General features: G+C 38.6%; 3 protein-coding genes and 1 pseudogene across 4 annotated transcripts; 3 read left to right on the top strand and 1 right to left on the bottom strand.

The window, feature by feature from the left end:
* Positions 1-7,050: 7,050 nt before the first annotated feature.
* On the top strand, positions 7,051-9,332 carry LOC148732343 (uncharacterized). Its single transcript, XM_088758130.1, has 2 exons — positions 7,051-7,405; positions 7,673-9,332. Exon 2 carries the CDS (start codon positions 7,763-7,765, stop codon positions 8,930-8,932), a length of 1,170 nt encoding a protein of 389 aa, XP_088614256.1. The 5' UTR covers positions 7,051-7,405; positions 7,673-7,762; the 3' UTR covers positions 8,933-9,332.
* On the bottom strand, positions 8,871-11,048 carry LOC111324402 (uncharacterized). Its single transcript, XM_088758129.1, has 2 exons — positions 10,784-11,048; positions 8,871-10,451 (listed from the first exon to the last, which is right to left on the bottom strand). The coding sequence occupies exons 1-2, from the start codon at positions 10,934-10,936 to the stop codon at positions 9,051-9,053; spliced, it is 1,554 nt and encodes a 517-aa protein (XP_088614255.1). The 5' UTR covers positions 10,937-11,048; the 3' UTR covers positions 8,871-9,050.
* A 2,623-nt stretch (positions 11,049-13,671) lies between these two features.
* LOC148732344 (uncharacterized) lies at positions 13,672-17,936 on the top strand (annotated as a pseudogene). The gene is made up of 2 exons (XR_016000446.1): positions 13,672-14,456; positions 14,606-17,936. The product of XR_016000446.1 is annotated as an uncharacterized LOC148732344 (transcript).
* Positions 16,392-17,936, top strand: LOC148732345 (uncharacterized). The gene is made up of 2 exons (XM_088758131.1): positions 16,392-16,834; positions 17,043-17,936. Exons 1-2 carry the CDS (start codon positions 16,392-16,394, stop codon positions 17,080-17,082), a joined length of 483 nt encoding a protein of 160 aa, XP_088614257.1. The 3' UTR covers positions 17,083-17,936.
* Positions 17,937-19,563: the final 1,627 nt, after the last annotated feature.

Below are 19,563 nucleotides of genomic sequence, written 5' to 3' on the forward strand. Positions count from 1 at the left end.
AACTTGTCTTAACCACTATCTTTGTTTTCATCCGACTCCAATCCGCTGACCAATGAATGCGGGAGCAAAATGTCCTCGATTTCTGGCGATGTGAAATTTGTAACGTCTGAAGAAAATTTTAGTTAATATGTTACAGATCTTCTCCATCAGTTGCACCCGGAGCACTCTTCAAGTGAAGAGAGCCAAGAAAATGAAGTAGAAGATGAAGAATATGGAGGTTTTAATTCTGGAAGTGTTGACCGCCGATCGAACACTTCATAGACCATGCTTATGCGAAAGATGTGTCGTAATACCAACAGAAGTGTAGTCAGTGTGCTGTAAAGAGCTGCCATACTTTTCTTCAATGGATGAAGGTACCCTGTGATCCAAAGTGATCAACTGAGAATTCAATTATTTTAATGTAAAAAAGACTCCTAATAGCAAAACTGGGATCAGCTGCACACTTTACTTCAATGTTTTGTTTTTATTTAAAACCGATTAATTTCAAGGTAAAACTGATATTGCTGTTTATTTATCGTGCATATACTTTGACCTTTCAATGGCTACAAATTACACCACCCTGCAGGCTCTAACAACTTGATTAGTCTTTGAAAAATGTACTTGTTCTTATTTATTCCAAACTGCACTCGGAATCATGTGATTACCCATACAAATTGCACTATACTCAGTTCAATTACCAGTATTAATCACTTATGTAATGTTGTGGTTAGCTAAATATTTCTCTCTCGATTCAAACCAAGGAAAATTTTCCTGGTCGAGTCCACCTTTCTGCATCACATGAAAATACCGTAGCGACATCATACTTTTAATCATCTATAAATGTTATGTTTTCATTTGCTAAATTTCCCTCTATCGATTCAAACCAGTTCAAATATGGCGGTTGGCAACTACGTGCGACATGCGTTTGCGGTGACACCTGGGACACTAACTCTAGTCGGATCCCTGTTGGTTTGGCTTATTCAACTATCAAAAAGTTCTTTCAAAAGTAAAGGTAAAAATACAATTTTTTTTTTAGATCATGATTCTCGAGTTAGAATATGATCATCGAAATGAACTGCATATCAGCTTTTTCTGCACGTTCAGGCGATATCTTACATCACAATCAGCGGGGCTATGCAGTTTTATATTGTAACTTTTTTTTTTGACTCCTCTGATAGCTTAAGGGCCGGGTTGTCGAGTGTTGAATAATACCCTTGTCTCATATGGAGGGCACGATATTTTATTACAGCCACATGTGGTTGTATCCTTTCCAACGCATAACATTACCTTCTGTCATTTCACCTATTTAGGGTCACAGAATATCGAGGGTCAAGCTGAACAATCATCGTTTGATGTCCAAGTTCCATGCGAAAATGAAACAACACATAACTTCTACTTGCTATCGAGACTCTCGACCTACAACATCAACCCTTACATCACTAATTTGATAAAAGCCTTTCTTAAAGATAGGAGACGAAAGGTCAAACTTGCACATGATTGTTTCTCAGAGTGGGGATCGGTCCGAGCAGGAGTACCGCCGGGAACAAAATTAGGACCGTGGCTATTCTTGGTTATGAATAACGATTTGAAAGTACCATCAGCCAGTATAAAATAGCCATCAGCCAGTATAAAATAAGTAGATGATACGACAGTGTTTGAAATCATAAACAAGGGTGGCCCTAGCAATGCTTAGTCTATGATAAACGAAGTAGTTACCTGGCAAATATTCAACTCGTTTCAACTCCACTCAAAAAAATGTAATGAGCTAAGAGTTTCCTTTATGCGCTCCCCCACTTTCTACGATCTCATAGAAATTAATGGCTCTAAGGTTAGTACCGTTAATGTCGTGAAATTACAGGGTGTGAATTTTGAAGAGAACCTCAAGTGGAACACTCACGTTACTGAGACGATTAAAAAGGCCGCTAAGCGCCTTTACTTTTTAACTCAGTTAAAGCGAGCTAAGGTATCATCACCAGAATAAGCAAATTTTTACGTTGCTTGTATTCAATCTGTCTTACTCTATGGATGTCAGGTCTACCATTATAGTCTCCCCAATTATTTGAGCTTAAGTTTAGAGCGTGTCTAAAAGAGAGCCTTGAAAATTATATACGGTTATGATAATCATTTTAGAGAAGTGCTTCAGATGGCAGGGCTGAAAACTCTAAGGGATCGGAGAGAGAACCTTTGCTTAAAATTCTTTAACAACATCGTCTCCAATCCTTTCGATTGTTTATACCACTTACTGCCTTTCGATAACCGAGATCAACTTATGGAATTACGACGAAGCAGATTATTTAGAGTTTCCTTTAAAACAAATCGGTTCAGAGTTACTTTCATTCCAGCAAGCGCAAGTCATTTTAACTAACATTTATTATAATTGTATATGTAAAGTAATTCCCTTTTAGGTTTGATTTTGTTGTATAGTTCTATAACATAACTTGTACACCTTTGCAATTCAGCTTCCAGCTGCTATTAAGGTATTTTTTAATAAACGTCTATCTATCTAAACCTACGAGAGATGATGACAATGAACAACAATATATTCTGTGAAATTTTCACGACTAATTAAAATATTTTACTAGCTGCAATTTCGGTTTGCGCCTGTTGTTATAAAAACTGGTAGCCTAAAAACTTTCATCCGCTCGTTCAAATGGCAAAACTATCATCAATATCACGTCGTATTTGAACATGTCCAAAATATATGACAGTTGATAATAGTCGATGATAGTCGGTGATGGCCGTAACCTGGTCCTAGAGGTTCTCTTCTCTCTAAAAAAATAGGATAAATCTCTTCTCCCTAAAAAAAATCGGCGCCAAGCGCCGACAACTAGCTGCAAAGCGAGCAGTCGAGAGAACCTCTGGTGGAGACCGTTGAGAACCTCACTTTGGTGCGTTCAGCTGATGATCGTCGCGATCTGACTGGCTAATATTTTTCAATACCTGTGATTGGCCAGTGAAAAAATATGTGGGGAAGGGTGTAGTATTGCGATATCGTACCGAGGGACCGGACAGTTGGCAGTTTTTTCATTGCCAATATTATACACGTTTAGTCACTGCGATTTAAATTTGACAGGTAACATTTTAGCTGTAATTTTTCGATTAAAAACTCAACTCAACTTAGAGAGAACAGAACCTCTGGTACCAGGGTAAAACCAGTTACAAGAGTGTCGACAATATATCAGAAATCATTGAGTTTACTTCGAATGTTCTCACCTCTGTTCGTGCACGACTACGTTTTCGATCTCTCGAATCACAGAAATAATCAACATCCAAAGCTGAAAAAGGATCTACTATATCATTGTTATTTTGCACACAAAGTTTTCTTTTGCTCTTTGGAGCCACGGGAAAGATACACGTTTTTTTCCTTGCATTCTCAGTTTATGTCATGATTATCAACCGGGGAGTATTTGGGGCACCTCTTTTCGCGCTGTATGTCAGTGCTTTCCCATACAGATTCCTTATAGTCAAGTCCAAGTCTTTCAAGTTCTTGGAGTTGTTCTAGGAGTTTGTAATATTTCAAAATAGTTCTCTAGCATTTCTGACATAAAACCTAAGGTAAATCCTTCCTATCTTGAACGTCTGAAGCAACCACAGTCCGAAAGATGTCGAGAAATTCTTGTTTCTTGTCGGAGAAAATATTATACTGTGCACGGCCAGCGATCTTTAGGATTTCTCTACAGACTCTGCAAAAATCGTTTGGTCGATTGCTGAAGCGCTTGACAGGAGTGTAATTAGTTCTATTCATAAATACACCGTGGAAGTGTCAAGGTCAAAGTTGATTTCTTTGTCGATACACGGTGGAGAACTGTCGCACGTGTAACAGTATTTTGACAGATAATAATTTCAAAACATTGGCGCTCCCATCCCCTCCAGAGTAGTTTCATATCTAACAACACATTCACGAAACCCCCCGACTCCAATTTTTTTTATTTGATACTGACGCTTCCTATTGGCTGTTGAAAAGTGATAAATTTGGTCAGCTGTCAAAACAGCTTAATGCACCAAAGTGAAGTTCTCAACGGTCTCCACCAGAGGTTCTCTCGACTGCTCGCTGCTTCGCAGCTCGTTGTCGGTGCCTGGCGCCGAGTTTTTTAAGGGAGAAGAGATTTATCCTATTTTTTGGGGGAGAAGAGAACCTCTGAGAACCTCTAGGACCAGGGTATGATGGCCGGTGCGTGATAGTTTTCGTTAAAATGCGTGTGATCGAGAGATAAGTTCTACAGTTCAATGTTTACAGTTAGCTTTTATTGATTTTTATCAGCTCACACCTTCTATAACCGTGAATTAGGTACGAAACAGATGGTCAGTTTCTATGCTGACTGGTCATATATTCTAGTAGGAAGACACGTTGTTTTTTTAAATGTGAACTATTGCAGATTGCGAACTTTGGTCGTCACTTGGGAACTTTGACCATTTGACATTTTTGACAGCATTAGTCATGTTCAACCCATCAGATTACTTGAACTATTCCAAAAAGGATTCTGGTTGGCTTATTGTGGCCTGCTTTATGAGAGTAGAGAGCACGCTGACAACACTATTGTTCGCTTTGGGAAAAAAGTTTGTTTTGAAAATTGAAAATAATGTTTTGAAAACTGTACTAAATAGAGTCAAACCTGTATTAAGTAGTCACCTATGGGGAATGGCAAGTTGATCCCTTACAAAAGTCTGAGTGCTTAACACAGGTTCCACAGAATAGGGTAATATAGAAAATTATAAAAAAAGCGCCCTTTTGTGCCGTAATTGACCTCTTGATATACAAAAATCTTGGTTGAAAATAATACTACCATTGATGTTGGGAGAGAAACATGAATTAAATTTTACTTGAAATATTATTTTCAGTTATATTTGAGTGGTTCCACGTTAAGTGACCATTCAGTACAAGTGAAAGATAATACAAACAAGCCATTGGGACTCCTTCAAAGGTGAGCACATCCACTAGCTAGAGGTAAAAGTTACAGTCATTTGTGGGTGACAAATTCTGGACTTTAACAACCGACCGCTTATTACAGGGTGACCACTTAACGTAGTGTCACTTAATACAGGTTCAACCCTACTGAGTTTCTCGTTTTAGCATAACACATTCATGATCTATCATGCTGCACTACAGCAGGTCATCATTGTGCCACATTACAATTTTAATCAGCCAAATATTTTCACAGTGTACTTGTAGCTCTACATTATAACACACAAGTTCCTGGATTTATGATCCCATTGAAAAAAAATGTTTCGGCTCCATGCTTCAAAGTCACAAGAACCAACTGGGAAATATTATGGGAAAATTCATCACCTGAGAAGGGAATTCTGCATGAAACTGCACACGAAAACCAATATTGCATGAATCCAATCGCAAAGCAATCCTTATCAAGATCTTTTCAAGATCTTTGTGATGATCCTTCAAGATATTTGAAGAAAAAATGAGGATCTTTCAAAGATCTTACGAGGATTCTTACAAACATCTTATCAAGATCTTTTTAAGGGTATTCCAAGATCTTTAAAGAAAAAATGACGATCTTCCAAGATCTCAAAAGGAGGCTTTCAAAGATCTTTGCTAAGATTCTTGATAATTTAATAAGGATCTTACAGGGATCCTTGTCAAGATCTCTGCGCGATCTGTGCAAGGATCCTGGAATATCCTCTGGAACAAAACAAAGATCTTTCCAAGATGTTACATACATACCTACATACCTACATACCTACATACATACATACATACATACATACATACATACATACATACATACACTTCATTGAACATCCCTAAAAAGGGCTTTTCAGCATTAATATTAAAAAGAAAATTAAATAAATAAATGAATAAATTGATTATATCATTAATTGATAAAAACTATGTAAAAACTACCCACAAGAATAACTAAATGATAACTATGTACAATGATTATCATCTTACCTAGTTCATGTCGCAAATCAGTTCTTTGATTAAATGTCTGTTATTTCCCTTAGGTCTTTGCTTAAGTTATTCTATATTTCACAATGTGGAATATTGAAGCTGTTTCTCTATCTTGTCTCCCTGTTGTGAATAGTAGCTCAATTTTAAAATTTGTCCTACAAGTATGTTAAAATCTTTGCTAGAATCCTCGAAGATATAATGTTTTTCTTCCAGCCCTTGGTAATTCCTGACTTAAACATTGAAAAAGAACTACAGTATATATAAAATATAACAGCATGTTGTAAATATAAGGCAATATAATAATAGGAGCCATGAAGGTAACACGAATCTGGAGGATTCAGCGTTTTTTTTAATATTCAGGTCATTTGGGGAAAATTTTTGCAAAAATCACCTTGTGGAAACATTTAACTTCCCTGCAAAACTTTGGTTTTTATCCTCATTTCTAATTTCTTCTGAGACATGACACTAAAACAATAAAGATTACTTCCAAAACATTTTACTCACCAAAACATTTTACTGACAAAATGAACAGTTCTGTTTCGCTTTTCTCCACAGAAATTTTCAAAAGGTGAAAACTTGACTGATTGCATCAGCAACAGCAAATACAAATTTAAATTATATTAAGTCAACTTGCCCTCAGGAACCATCAATAATGTTCTCTCTCGCTCAAGAAAAACTTTTTTTGCCTGCATTATTTTAAGCCTCCCCGCTACAAACACAGTTCCTCTCGTGTGTTTAACCCTTTAACCACTAATAGAAACTTAGCTTATTTCTCCTTACCAAACACCCTTGAATCACACATTGAGGTTACAAGAATGAAGGAAATGATCACTAAAACAGTCTTCATTGTCAAACAGATTATTACTAACAGCACCATAGAAAATGTATAGATAATATGTATACAGATGTATACAGATGTATGCAGATGTTAGGGTGTCAAGACCCACAATCGCAAAACAGAGCGCGCACGTGATTAAGGTTTTGCATGTGAATGAAAACGTATTATACACCGATATCACGTTGCCGCCATCTTGGTTTGGTGATGCATCAAAGGGAGGCTGGGCGTGCATAATTTGCAAAATGGCGACTGCCACTAATGTGTCTCTTTCGGCCTGGTCCAAATCATTGAAAAACATTCCTTTAGTAGACAATTCCTTCATAGAAAAGTAGCTGCAGAAGCTAGATAAAGTCCCAAAGAAAGTTAGAACGCGAGGTTACAGTAATTTTTGCGAAGGATATGTCTTTGATGTCGAAGGTAAGATCATCAATTCTTTTCTTCGCTACTTTGGCTATTTGTTGGCATTATTGTATATCAAAAGATAGATTCTCCGGAGTTTTGATGTCTCTTTTAATGCATTTGTAGTTGCTGTCTTTATGTTCAATATTGATCGAAATCAAAGCGAAAAATCATGCGTTTATTGAAGTGTTTTTCCCCTCTAGTTAAAGTAGAACCTTGTAGTGACAGTTCGAGCTAGGAGCTACAGATCACAACGAAAAAATGATGAACCGTGGCGACTGCAGGTACGTTCATGCCTTTAACTAATTGAAAATTATTTATTAATGGAAATCATAACTGTTTGATGTATAATTGATACATCCATTAAGAGATTTAGATGTATTTTTTTGCTATAACAGCTGAGATTGAATATGTTTAACGATGTATTTCAATATTCTTGAGTTAATAAACAGACCTCATATGCTATTATATTAAAAACCTTTTTAGCAAAATACTTAGAATTATGTTATCTTTTGCATGAAAGTTAAAATTTTCTTTACCATATTGTTTAGGTTGAATTATCAAGAGAAAAACAGTCAGTTCTTTCCCAGAAATGCAACTGTGAAGGAGGTGCTGGTTTGTGTAACCATGTGATTGGTTTAATGTACCTCATTGCACACTACCAACTCCTAGATTTGCAGAGTGTTCCTCCTGCAATGTCCAAGACTTCATTGCCTCAGACCTGGCATGTACCTCAGAGAACTGTTGGGATCAAACCCAAAGAAATAGATGAGGTGGTGCTACAACAGGTGAAAGTTCCACTTTCACTGCCGCAGCCAAAGAAGAGAATTAGGAGAATTGATGGTGTGAGATCAACCTTGTATAATCCCATCCCAGATTGTTTTGGAAGCAAAGATATAATATCCACATTCAGGGAACATTTTAAAGAGCATGAAGATACACAAGTTAATTCAATATTACGACCAATGGAAGATCTCTCTCTTACCTCATGCAAATTTGGTGATGTAGCAACAGGAAGTGTACTATCATATCAGCAAAAGATAAAGAAAACAAACAATCCAAAAGTTCATGTCAAAGTTGATGGTCCTAAGTTACCCCCCAATTATAGTATGCCTACAATTGACAGCCTCTACCTGTTTGCGCCAAGTGCTGGAGAGCAAAATGTATTAGAGGGTCTGTGTGTCTCATACAACCAGTCATATTTGTATGAGACAGAGACCAGAGAACAGTGTGATACAAGCAAGTGGTTTGACCTGAAAGCCAAACGGCTTTCTTCCAGTAAATTTAAAGATGTATGCAGCAGAAAAAAAGACTTTGAGTCCCTTGCAGAAAGACTGTTAAGAAAAACAAAGCAAACAGAGGCAATGCTTCATGGCATAAATACAGAAGAAGAAGCTGCAAGTGCATATGCTGACACTAGAGACTGCAATGTTTTTCCTTCAGGTATTGTGATAAACCCCTCCTGCCCATATCTAGCCACTTCCCCAGACAGAAGAGTTTATGATCCAAGTGAAGCAGACTCTTGGGGACTACTTGAAATAAAGTGTCCCATTAAAGATTCAATAACTGACTTAAATTATCTTAAATGTGTGAATGGGATTTATAGACTTAAGAAGACCCACTCCTACTATTACCAAGTAATGGGTCAGATGTTACTTAGTGGGGCCCCATGGGCTGATTTTTATGTTTACTGTAAACAAGATTATCACCTGGAACATATTGAGTTTGACAATGAATTTTGTGCAGAAATGAAAAGCAAACTTGATCATTTCTATTTTCAATATTTACTTCCACATTTTGTCAAAACTTAACAAAACTTAATCAGTCCATTTTTTTTAAATGATGACATGTCTCATCATAATATATACAGAACATTGTGTTCATGAATTTTAAATATTGCATTGTATCATTTATATATTGTTAAAAGCATTAAAATAATGCCCCTCTAAGATTTGTCATCAGACAACAAACACACCAGATTTGATTAATAGAACCAGCTAGTGATAAGGGAAGGACTTTGTCAAAAATTTGGTACTCTTTAACTCTTCTTATGGCACGTTCAACATGAATTCGCAATCGTGCAATCTGTTGGGTCTCAGAAACTTGCTTTGTACTGAATTGCATTGATTTGGTTTTAGAAAGAAAAGGGGGGATTGTGACTGTAGCCTTTTTACATTGTAATAAATCCTGAATTAAAAAACCTTTATCTACCATGACCTCATCTCCTTCCTCAATTAATGATAATATACCACTGCTTCGGGTAATTTCTTTGTCAGATATGCTACCTTGGTAAAGAGAACTGACAAATGTCACAGGGCCATGGGGTGCGATCCCGATTAAACATTTATAAGTAGTATGGGATTTATATGAAGAATAAAATTCTGAATTAAGAACCTTTGAGCTAGGTCTCTGTACCTTAATCTCTGTACAATCAAGAATTACTCTTGTTTTGAGGTATGTACTCTTAAAACACTCTGGCATACTATTCTGAATTTGAACTTTTGTTGGCCAAATTGGCAACTGACCAAGAAGGATATAAAGAAAATTTGCCCATGTTATTATAATTCTACTGACTGTGGGTTTAGTGATATTAAATCTAACTGCAAGGTCTGTTTCAGCTACGCCAAGTCTAAGTCTTATCAGGAATAAAATTAGCTGATCATAAAGAGACAAAGAAAAGCTGCCATAACTATTTCTACGATTGAAGTTCTGCCTACCTCTAGCTCTTTGTATTTGAGACCATTTGGTCATCTTAGTTGCATACGGTTCTACCCATCGATAAAAACTATCAAGTTTTTCCTTTGAATGAAAGCCAGTGTAAAACCTTGTCAATTCTGGACTTCCAGTAATTCTTTCAGAACCAAAAGAAGTTAACAAAAGAGTAGCTATCTGAAGTTCAAGTTCCTTTACTTTTCTTTGTGTTGACGCAAGTTCTTCTTTTAATGCAGTCGTGACTGACTCGGCTTCAGTGTTTATTTCGGCATTAGTTTCAGTGCTAACTTCACCATTTATTTCAGTGCTAACTTCGGCATTTGTTTCAGGGTTTGTTGTGTTGTAAGGTGAGTCAGTCTCCATTGCAGCATCGGTTCTATCGGCTATTCCTTGTTCCATTTCTGTTATATCTCCTGCTGCACTTGGTAGTGATTCCACTTCTATCTTTTGCTTTTTAAACTTTTGCAGGCTATTATCTGGACGTCCTTCATGTTCTTTAGTCCATTTAAAAATCGACGGGACAGCTCCTTGCTTCAGTCGAACCCTTCCTGTCAACGTGTATTCAATGTCACCCGGCTTGAAATGATCAGAACATACCAGTGTCGAATTTTTCTTTATCTAAAAAAGAGCAAAAATAACTATCTATAAACAGTATTTAACACAGCAACAGAAACAGTACTCAGAAACTTCAGACAATCAGAGAAAATTTTCCCGCGAGTTGCCATAATATAAACAAATAGACCGGTCCACGTGTGGTTGGTATGTTTTTTACTTTTTGTCGAAATTACTACATATTTCAGCCCCAATATACATAAAATCAATCGCAATTTCTAATTCCATAATAATCAAACCAAGGAAAAAAGAATAACTCGCGATTTTTCTGTTTAACAGCGGAATCACAACTACACGTGTGTAGTAGTCATCGCTGAGACTATATTGTACTAACTTACCTTGAATAGCGGCCCAGGATCTCGTTTTATAGCGATAATCCACTCTTTTTTCTTTTCTTTCTTGGAAGGGAAGTTGAAGAAGTATTTATCCTTACCATTTTCATAGCGTTTATCATTCGTACATAAGTTTACACAGCAGTGGTAGTTAGACATATTTACAGAGAAAACACCGTGACCTTATTATCTTTGCACGCCCAGCCTCGTTTTGATGTATCTCAAATCCAACATGGCGGCAACGTGATATCACCGTATTATATGAAAGAATGAGCATTAGGACTCGCTTTGAAAAAGACGCTGAAGGTATATTGGAAATGTTCTATTGAGTGTAAAGAAACTAAACCCTGAGTAACCATAACGGACGATCACAAAGAAAACTTAGCGCCATGATTTGCTAAGAGCGCCAAAAAAAAAAAAAAACAGTGACGCGAGTGTGACACTCACGATTGGTTTTAGTTTTGCCTCTGAATGGTATTTAGAGGATGGCACAAGTCTTCTTGAAAAATCACAGAGCGTTGCCAAGCAAAACCAAAGCAATCTCGACACTAAATTGAAAATCGCCCTATGGCCGTAAAACGACTCATTCCTAAGTGGAAATTCCTTCCACTAAAAGAGAAAACGTTTATGAGCCAAAGTCAATGGCCTCTTGATCGGTTTTTTTGAGCAATTTATTCTTGAACAAAGTTACATTTTGAGTTAGTTTTGTGTCCTCAGACCAAGGTTGTATACCATCGCGATGGAAGAAATTTGATTTGTTTCCAAGCAGATATTTTGCGTTTCTTTATTTTAGATGAACGCCGAGGAACTTGGACAACAAAGGATGATTGGGTAGCTCGAGCTTCGATATCCTGTGGAGATAAAAGAGAGAAGTGGCTGATGAAGACTCATGATTTACAAGACTTTAGTCTGCATTGGAACCGAGTTACCTAAAAGGCTCCAGAGCTTATTACTGGCATTAAGTGACTCAGAGTATTGCTAATCCCCCTGTATGAGATGCAAGTCTATTATTGTGGGAATTAAATATGGGGCTAACCTTAGTTTGGAAAAATTGGATCGTGATGTTTTATGACGTCATGTTATAAACAGAACTGTCTATGGCCTGGACTGTTTTAGGACTAAATTGTTATATGCGTAGTTATTACGTCGCTCGCAGCGCCCGTGGTCAAGATGAAGCGAACTTTGTGTTCTGATTAGCTACCCGAGCGGGGAAGATGGGCCTATCTTGCCCGCTCGGGATTGCCGGCATTGATCATGCGCATGAAGAAAATAGAATTAGAACTACGTTCGTAATTCTTGGACAATTTTGGCGATGGAAATGCAAAAGGTGGCAGAAGGTAGTCAAAACAAAGAAAACAGAAACGACTCTCGTTAGTTTGTTGTGCTACAAACACAGTTGGCCTTCTTTCCACGCTCTCGCAGTAAAAAAGTCACTCTTGATTCTTATTAAAGCAAAATCTTTTTGAAATTTAATAAATCCTTTCTTAACCAAGCTTGTTCGGTCAAGATGTCTGGATATTAGCCTCGTCCTTTTTTCGCATCTTTATGTACCTTGACTTCGTCTCGGTCCACAAAACTCCAGCCATCTTGACCTCAAGCTTGTTTAATAGCCAATATGTACTGTTGCATAGACCATTTAAAGATATGGTAGACTGATTTCCAACGTCATCGCTTTATAAAAACAACATACTATCGGCCCAATGTAGCTCATGGCCTGAGAGAAGGCTGGCTCAAAGACTTTCCCTAGAATAATAAATCACGATGACGCTTGAACTCGATCTTTATTAATTTGATGACTCTGAGGAATAATAAGCTATAGTTAACTTTTAGTGTCTCTGGGAGCTCGCTGGTGAGCGTGAGTGAGTCGAATTTACATAAATGCTTTCGAAATCGACTTTTTTTTTTAATTCATGGGAAGTGCTACAACCGAGTTCCTAAACAATTTACTATGTTTTGCAATGTAGAAACCAGACATTATCCGCCCTAAAGGGTTAGTAAATCCGCAAATAAGAGAAGCTCTTATACATAGTATCTAGGCCTTCAAAAGAGATATCGTGAAGGCTGAGTTGCGATCCAACTATGTACGTTTTCATGAATTAATTTGCAAGTTTTTACAACGCCCACGCGGTTGTCTTAGATTTTATTGGCAGTTATCAATTTGATAAAAGGTAATTAATCAAAGTCTTCATTCATTCTTAAATTTTTTTTGTCAGGAACAGCCAAAGAAAAACGTTTTGTTGCATATAACTCGATTGAACTGAGTTTGAAGGAGACGAAATGTAAGAGAACAGTAAAGACCCTTGTTATGTTATAAAATGAAGGGAAATTAATAATTTCAAAAATAATTGGACCGATGCTTTCACGAGAGAATAAAGAATATCTAAATGATGTTATTTCAGTGTTTTTGGGATCGTTCTCAACTATCAACCGTGGTAATAGGCTTTGGATTAAGAAAGTGATGGTTATAAAATCAATTTACATACCTCAGCCGATCGATGAGGTTAGACGTGAACTCTCAGTAACGCATTTTCGTGCACATCGACAAATTTTTTTCAAATTCACAACCTTCGTGATCTTAATTAGCTGTAGTCGCGTTTTAAGGTCAATAAATGGTTGCAGCGTAACTAGTGAGAGTCACTCAATCAGGGAACTGCTTACTAATACCAATTTGTATACGAAAGTCAAAGATTTGGAAAGCAACTCTTTATTAAAATTCAAGCTGCTGAGGACCCTGCTGAACTTATTGTGTTCATGCAAGATCTATACATACTTTTTGAAACAAGGACTATCAACCGTGAATAAGTCACTGAACCCTCCAGGGGGAGAGGCAATAGAGCATAAAATCGTGTTTCCTAACAGGCACAAGACATTGCCAAACTTTCAAGATCTTTCTAAGTGCATTTCTTTTGTCTGACTTCGGGGCTGCAGTAAGACCTTGGGGGCAGCTCGAGATAACACTCATCACCATATTTGATATGCTCTAGAAGACTTGTTTTGCAAGCTACTTGGCATCCTGCATCTCTTTCACAGATCGACCTTATAAAATTCTACGGAAGAACTGAATAAGGTTGATAAAAAGGATTTGATCGAGCTTATTCGATTATTCTTACTTGAGAAGTTTCGTTGTTCGCATTTCCTGCCACTCAGGTCTGGGTTTCCGTCTCATGATATACGTTTGTTTTCAGTTCTAATTAACAAACTTCCGCTGACGTGTTTCTCGCTTCCTGTCTTTTTCCTTCAACTTTTTTCTCTTCCTATTTTAGAGTAAGTACAGATCGAGAGAGCTGCATTACAGCTTGTTGATGATGCAGGTCAAGAAACGATCAGCTTCATAGGCAGGACTGATGTTTCTGATCGGAAAAATTACGGACGCCCTTTTTTCTCGAATCTCAGGGTACCTTGGGGATCACGTTGATATACCTTTCTTTTCAAAGAGAATTGGGAGGCGAAAGTCCTGGAATTTTTTAGCAACAGTCCTCATGGCCGTCGCAGTCCCTCTTTTGTTCAATCGGTGCCTTTTGTGTACTGGCGATTATCAAAACTGGCTTCCACTCGTTTACTTCGGCTTTTTCGTGGCGTTGATAAATATGTGCTTCGACGTGGTAGAAATAGATCACATGGCTGTCATTACAACTGTTGCTGAGTCTGTGGAGGAATGCACAGCTCTGAGCTCGATGAGGTATGCTTGCGGCAATTTTGTTTGAATTCTGTTTAAGAAATAATACATAATGCATATAGATGCAGTTTTGTGTCTTGTGTTTGGCAATGATAATGCGCGTGAAACATAATGAGAATTTTGTTTTTCTGTCTCGGTTGCGTGTAATAAAGAACTGTGTTCAGCTTCCTAAGTGGTGTTTACATTTATGCCATCGCCTGGAGTCTTCTCGGACAAGACAGTGAGGGTATTTACCAAGAAAAGGCATACGATATGTCATCGCATTTGTTGAAATATCGCGAACTCCTGGAGGACAAGGGAATCAAGGCCGAAAGTTATAGCAAACAGCACCTGAAACTTCGACTCGAAAAGCACTTCGGGGAAAAGATCGTGTTTCACCAGCATCCCGACAGGAGTAAGCCTGAGGTTAATTATTCCAGGTTCATATCTCTGCAAGATGTGCTAAATGCTTCAGCTTCACAGAATGCTAGATCAGTAAGCAATGCTTCGTTTACAGCTCGGCGGGTTAATGAGGAAATACGTAAGTGCATTGGCATTACATTAAGACCCCTTAACGTCCCTCGAGTCAGCAAGAAAGATAATTCCTCCCAGTCTGTACTGGCTTGTTCGTTTGATGATTACATACGATGAGTCTGGAGTTGACGACTTTGACCAACCGTGTCCCTATGTCAAAGTAGAGGACGAGAGGCACATTATTTTTATTTCTCAAGATATCATTCACTGCGCATCAAAAGCCCGCGTGATGCTCCCTAAGCAAATAGGACTTGCAATGGCGGTTCGTCACCCGACTGGATCTAAGCAGTTAGGTGGCCTTTTGAATCGAATGGGCCACAGTTTGTCATACGATGAGTTGCAAGCAGTTGATACCAGTCTAGCAACGGAAGTATTGGCAAAAGTGGAAACCTATGGAACAGTCATCCCGTCGAACATCTCTCCGGGCTCTTTTGTGCAATTTGCTGCCGAAAACAACGATTTAAAAGAGGAAAATATAGACGGCAAAAATACTACCCATGTTACAACCATGGTTGTCTATCAGACAAAGGTTTCTGGTCCAGAACCGCCGCCTGCGATAGCTGGAAATCATTCGGAGAGACGTCGTAGCCTGAAGAGAGGTGAAGGTAAACATGAGTTGCAAGAATGTTCAGCATATGGAAGAAGACCTAAAGTTACTCAATATACTGTTGCCGTTGACAAAGAATGGCTCAAGGGTGAGGGCAGCGTTCTTTCTGAAGCAACTAACATAGACGACACTTGGACTCTCCTTCGTATGAAGCCAGCAAGTTTATTGAAGAGAGGCATTGAAGCGCAGGAAGAGCAACCAGTTCCGAGCTGGGGTGGATTCAACTCGATCTTGTATCCTGAACTTCCTTGTGCGAGCAAAATTGGATAGTGTCCTATGTCCTCCAAGTCAAAAGGGGAGGGGGGGATAATTGGTATTTCCCAGAACCTTGGTGCGCTACATCGTTGGTTCCTCACCAGTCATGAGCGTGCGTCAGCTACTACAGCCCTTAAAAATATGTTTACGCAAGAGCGCGACTACGTAAACATACACAAAGAGGCTGGCGCAGAACGGGTAGCGCGCGACGACGCTGATGTTCAGAAGCTTGTTTCATGCTTTACAACTGAACTGATGACTAATCCTTTCACGCAAGAATCTCAGTAGTTAGTCAACTTCGCTACGGGCATGAAAAGGTGGTCACTGTTGGTGCTGATAGAGAGCTGTTTGGACGACTTTTGATCGCCGCCAATGTGAGGCAGATTAACCTCAAAGAAGTTCTATGCTATGAGCTTTCATCTGTCCCGTTCTCCTTGGCTTATCAAGATGGCAGCTTGAGGAAGACAACCAAGAGTACCCTGGCAGCTCTTATCGAAAGCAAGGTTAATGTTTGCCCACGACTCCAACCTTTCCCACGATACACCATTTATCTCATCGACGGCATGGCTTTAGTTCAAGTACTGAAATCAGCGGGGAGTAGTATCTTTGGCGAACTCGCATCGAAATACTTTAACGCTATCACCACATCACTCGCCAACTGCAAAGAAGTTCACATTGTCTTCGATCAGTACTGGGATGCGTCGACAAAAGCAGGAGAACGTGCACGCAGAGTTTCTCTGAACGCTTCGTTGGAGGTAAAGATCCACGGACCTTCTACTCCTGTGCCGAAACAGCGGGGGAAGTATATTCCTAATCCGGAGAACAAGATAAATCTATGTGACTTTTTATCAGAGTCATCTTGTATATTAGGAAGACAGCAGCGCCCTGAGAAGAATCTTGTCATTGGAGGAGGATTTGAGAATGGCAGACGGGCAGTGGTAGTCAGAAGAGGTCACTGCGAAGACGTGGACGTTCTAGAATCATACCACAAAGAGGCAGACACAAGGTGAGATAAACACTTCCTCAGGCCCATGTATAAAATCGAACCTGAGACATCGATCTCAATTCAATTGAAAACATAATACCCTTTTATTAGTGCAGCATATTTCTATCATAATTGATTTAATGTGTACTTTTGTTTGACATTTTGCTGCTGCATGCTAAGTATGTTGCAGATAACTATGCAGAATGTCGTATTCTCTTACAATCCTCAGACACGGATGTTCTCGCTCTCAGCATATCCCATCTTTCTGATATTAACTGCACTGAATTTTGGTTCAAAACTGGCGTGAAAGACCGTCTCCGTTATGTTCCAGTTCACAATGAATTGCGAGAGCTTGGTGGAAAAATGTGTCGCGCCCTTCCGACCTCACACGCCATTATTGGGTGCGACTCCACTAGCGCCCTCGCCGGAATCGGTTAGAAGAATGGATGGCAAGTGCTATTGCACAATGAACAGCAACAAGACAGTCTAGGTCTTCTAGGTCCCCAGCAAAACCTGAGTGATGACATCACCACCCAATGTGAACCTTGTATCTGTGATCTCTACCCGAGGTCAAGGATGAAACCAAGCACTGTCAGGAGCCCATTACCCGGAGCTTCCATCTTCCCTACTGACCCTCTGAGCCACCCCTGTCCCGTATCTTTCTATTTTTAGAAGAGCCTGCCACGGTGGTTTTCGCGGGTGTTTTTCTAATAGCCAATCATAAGAGAGCTGTCGTCTCTATTGTGTTACGTCTCTATTGTGTCACTTGCAGGCCGCACGAAATTATTTCAATAATGGCGGAAAGCACGGAAAGATTAAAGAACCCGCACAGATATCTCAGCAGTGACATGTGTAGAAATCCTCATGGAGTCCTCTTATAATCATAAATCTAAATATTGCAACATCGTGAATCAGAAACGAGTAACTGCAACATTTTCTTTCTTTTTCATTTCTATGTGAGTCATGATTTTTTGTTTTTTTGCCTCCAAGGGGTTAGCCTCGTTTGTGTGCTAGATCTAAACTGATAAAAAAAGATATACATGAACCGTTTTAAGTCCCAAAGGTTTTGCTAGGACGATAGCAAGAGCAAAAGAAAGTTAATTTAATAAAGAAGGGATACATATTTCGTTTTGCGAGGTTCTTCTTCAAAACAACGGGGAACGCTCTTTTGTTTCTAACAGTTTGCTATAACACATTCCTTAAGCTGGCGGAGGGCGTCTGTTTTTCTTTGCGTATTCGAACACCAAAAAGTCTTAAGAAAGGCTTGGGCAGACTTGAGCTTCATTGTGGACTTGAAAGAGGACAATTCAATCATTTATAACGGCAGGTCAAATGTTCTTTGCCGAAGACGTTGAAGATGGGAAGCAATCTGATATTTTTATGAATTCAACATACTTGAGCGCAAAATGTGCAGGTTTTCAATTTTTCAATCATGTGCCACATTTTTCGATTTTCACTCGATCGATTCAAACATTCGCTCTTATAACTGGAATTAAGCGCCTGGGAGTATTGCTAGTTCCCCTGTGAGGGATGCAAGTCCACCAATGCGGGATTTAGATATGGGGCTAACCTTAGTTTTGAAAAATTGGATCGTGAAATCATGTTATATGACGTCATGTTCTAGACAGAACTGTCTATGGCCTCGACTGTTTTATAAATATAATGCCTATGCTTAGGTATTGTTGTCTACAGTATTCAAAGATATGGTAAAATGATTTCCAACGTCATTGCTTTAAAAGAACAACTTACTATCCGGCGGCCAAATGTAGCTCACGGCCTGAAAGATGGCTGGCTCAAAGAACTTTCCTAGAATAATAAGTCTCGTTACGCTTGAACTCGATCTTTATCAATCAGATGACTCTGAGGAGTAATAAGCTATAGTTAAGTTGTAGTGTTAATGGGAGCTGGCTGGTGAACGTGACTAAGTCCAATTTACATAAATGCTCTCTCAAACTACTTTTTTTTTAATTATGGAAAGTGCTATAACAGAGTTCCTAAAACAATTTACTGTGGTTTTCAATGTAGAAACCAGACATTGTCCGCCCTACTGAAGGGTTAGTAACTAGATTGAGATGATTTTGAAGGAGATGAAATGTAAGACGACAGTAAAGAACCTTGTTATATTATAAAATGAGAGGAAATTAACAGTTAAAAAAATAATTTTACTGATGCTTTCACGGGAGAACAAAGAATATCTAAATGATGCCTTTTTTCAGTGTTTTTGGGATCTTACTCAACTATCAAACGTGGTAATAGGCTTTGGATTAATAAAGTGGTCGTTATAAAATCAATTTACATACCTCAGCCGATCGATGAGGTTAGACGCGAACTCTCAATGACGCCTTTTCATACATGTGACATAAATTTGTTTTAAATCGACAACCTTTCGCAATCTTGATTAGCTTTAGTCACGTTCTTAAGGTCAATAAATGGTTGTCAAGTCCGTTTTTGAAACGCAACAAGTGAGAGTCACTCAACCAGTGAATTGCTTAGTAACACGAATTTGTATACTAAAGTCAAAATTTTCGAAAGCACCTCTTCATTAAAATTCAAGCTGCCGAGGATCTCACTGAAATTATTGTGTTCCTGCGAGATCTATACATACTTTTTGAAACAACAACTATAAACCGTGAACGAGTCCTTAAACCCTCCAGGGGGAGAAGCAGTAGGGCATAAAATCGTATTTCCTAACAAACGCAAGACATTGCCACGCTTTTAAGATCTTTGCAAGCCGCTTGGTATCCCGCATC

The sequence above is a fragment of the Stylophora pistillata genome, chromosome 4, assembly GCF_964205215.1.
Source record: "Stylophora pistillata chromosome 4, jaStyPist1.2, whole genome shotgun sequence".
NCBI lineage: Eukaryota > Metazoa > Cnidaria > Anthozoa > Scleractinia > Pocilloporidae > Stylophora > Stylophora pistillata.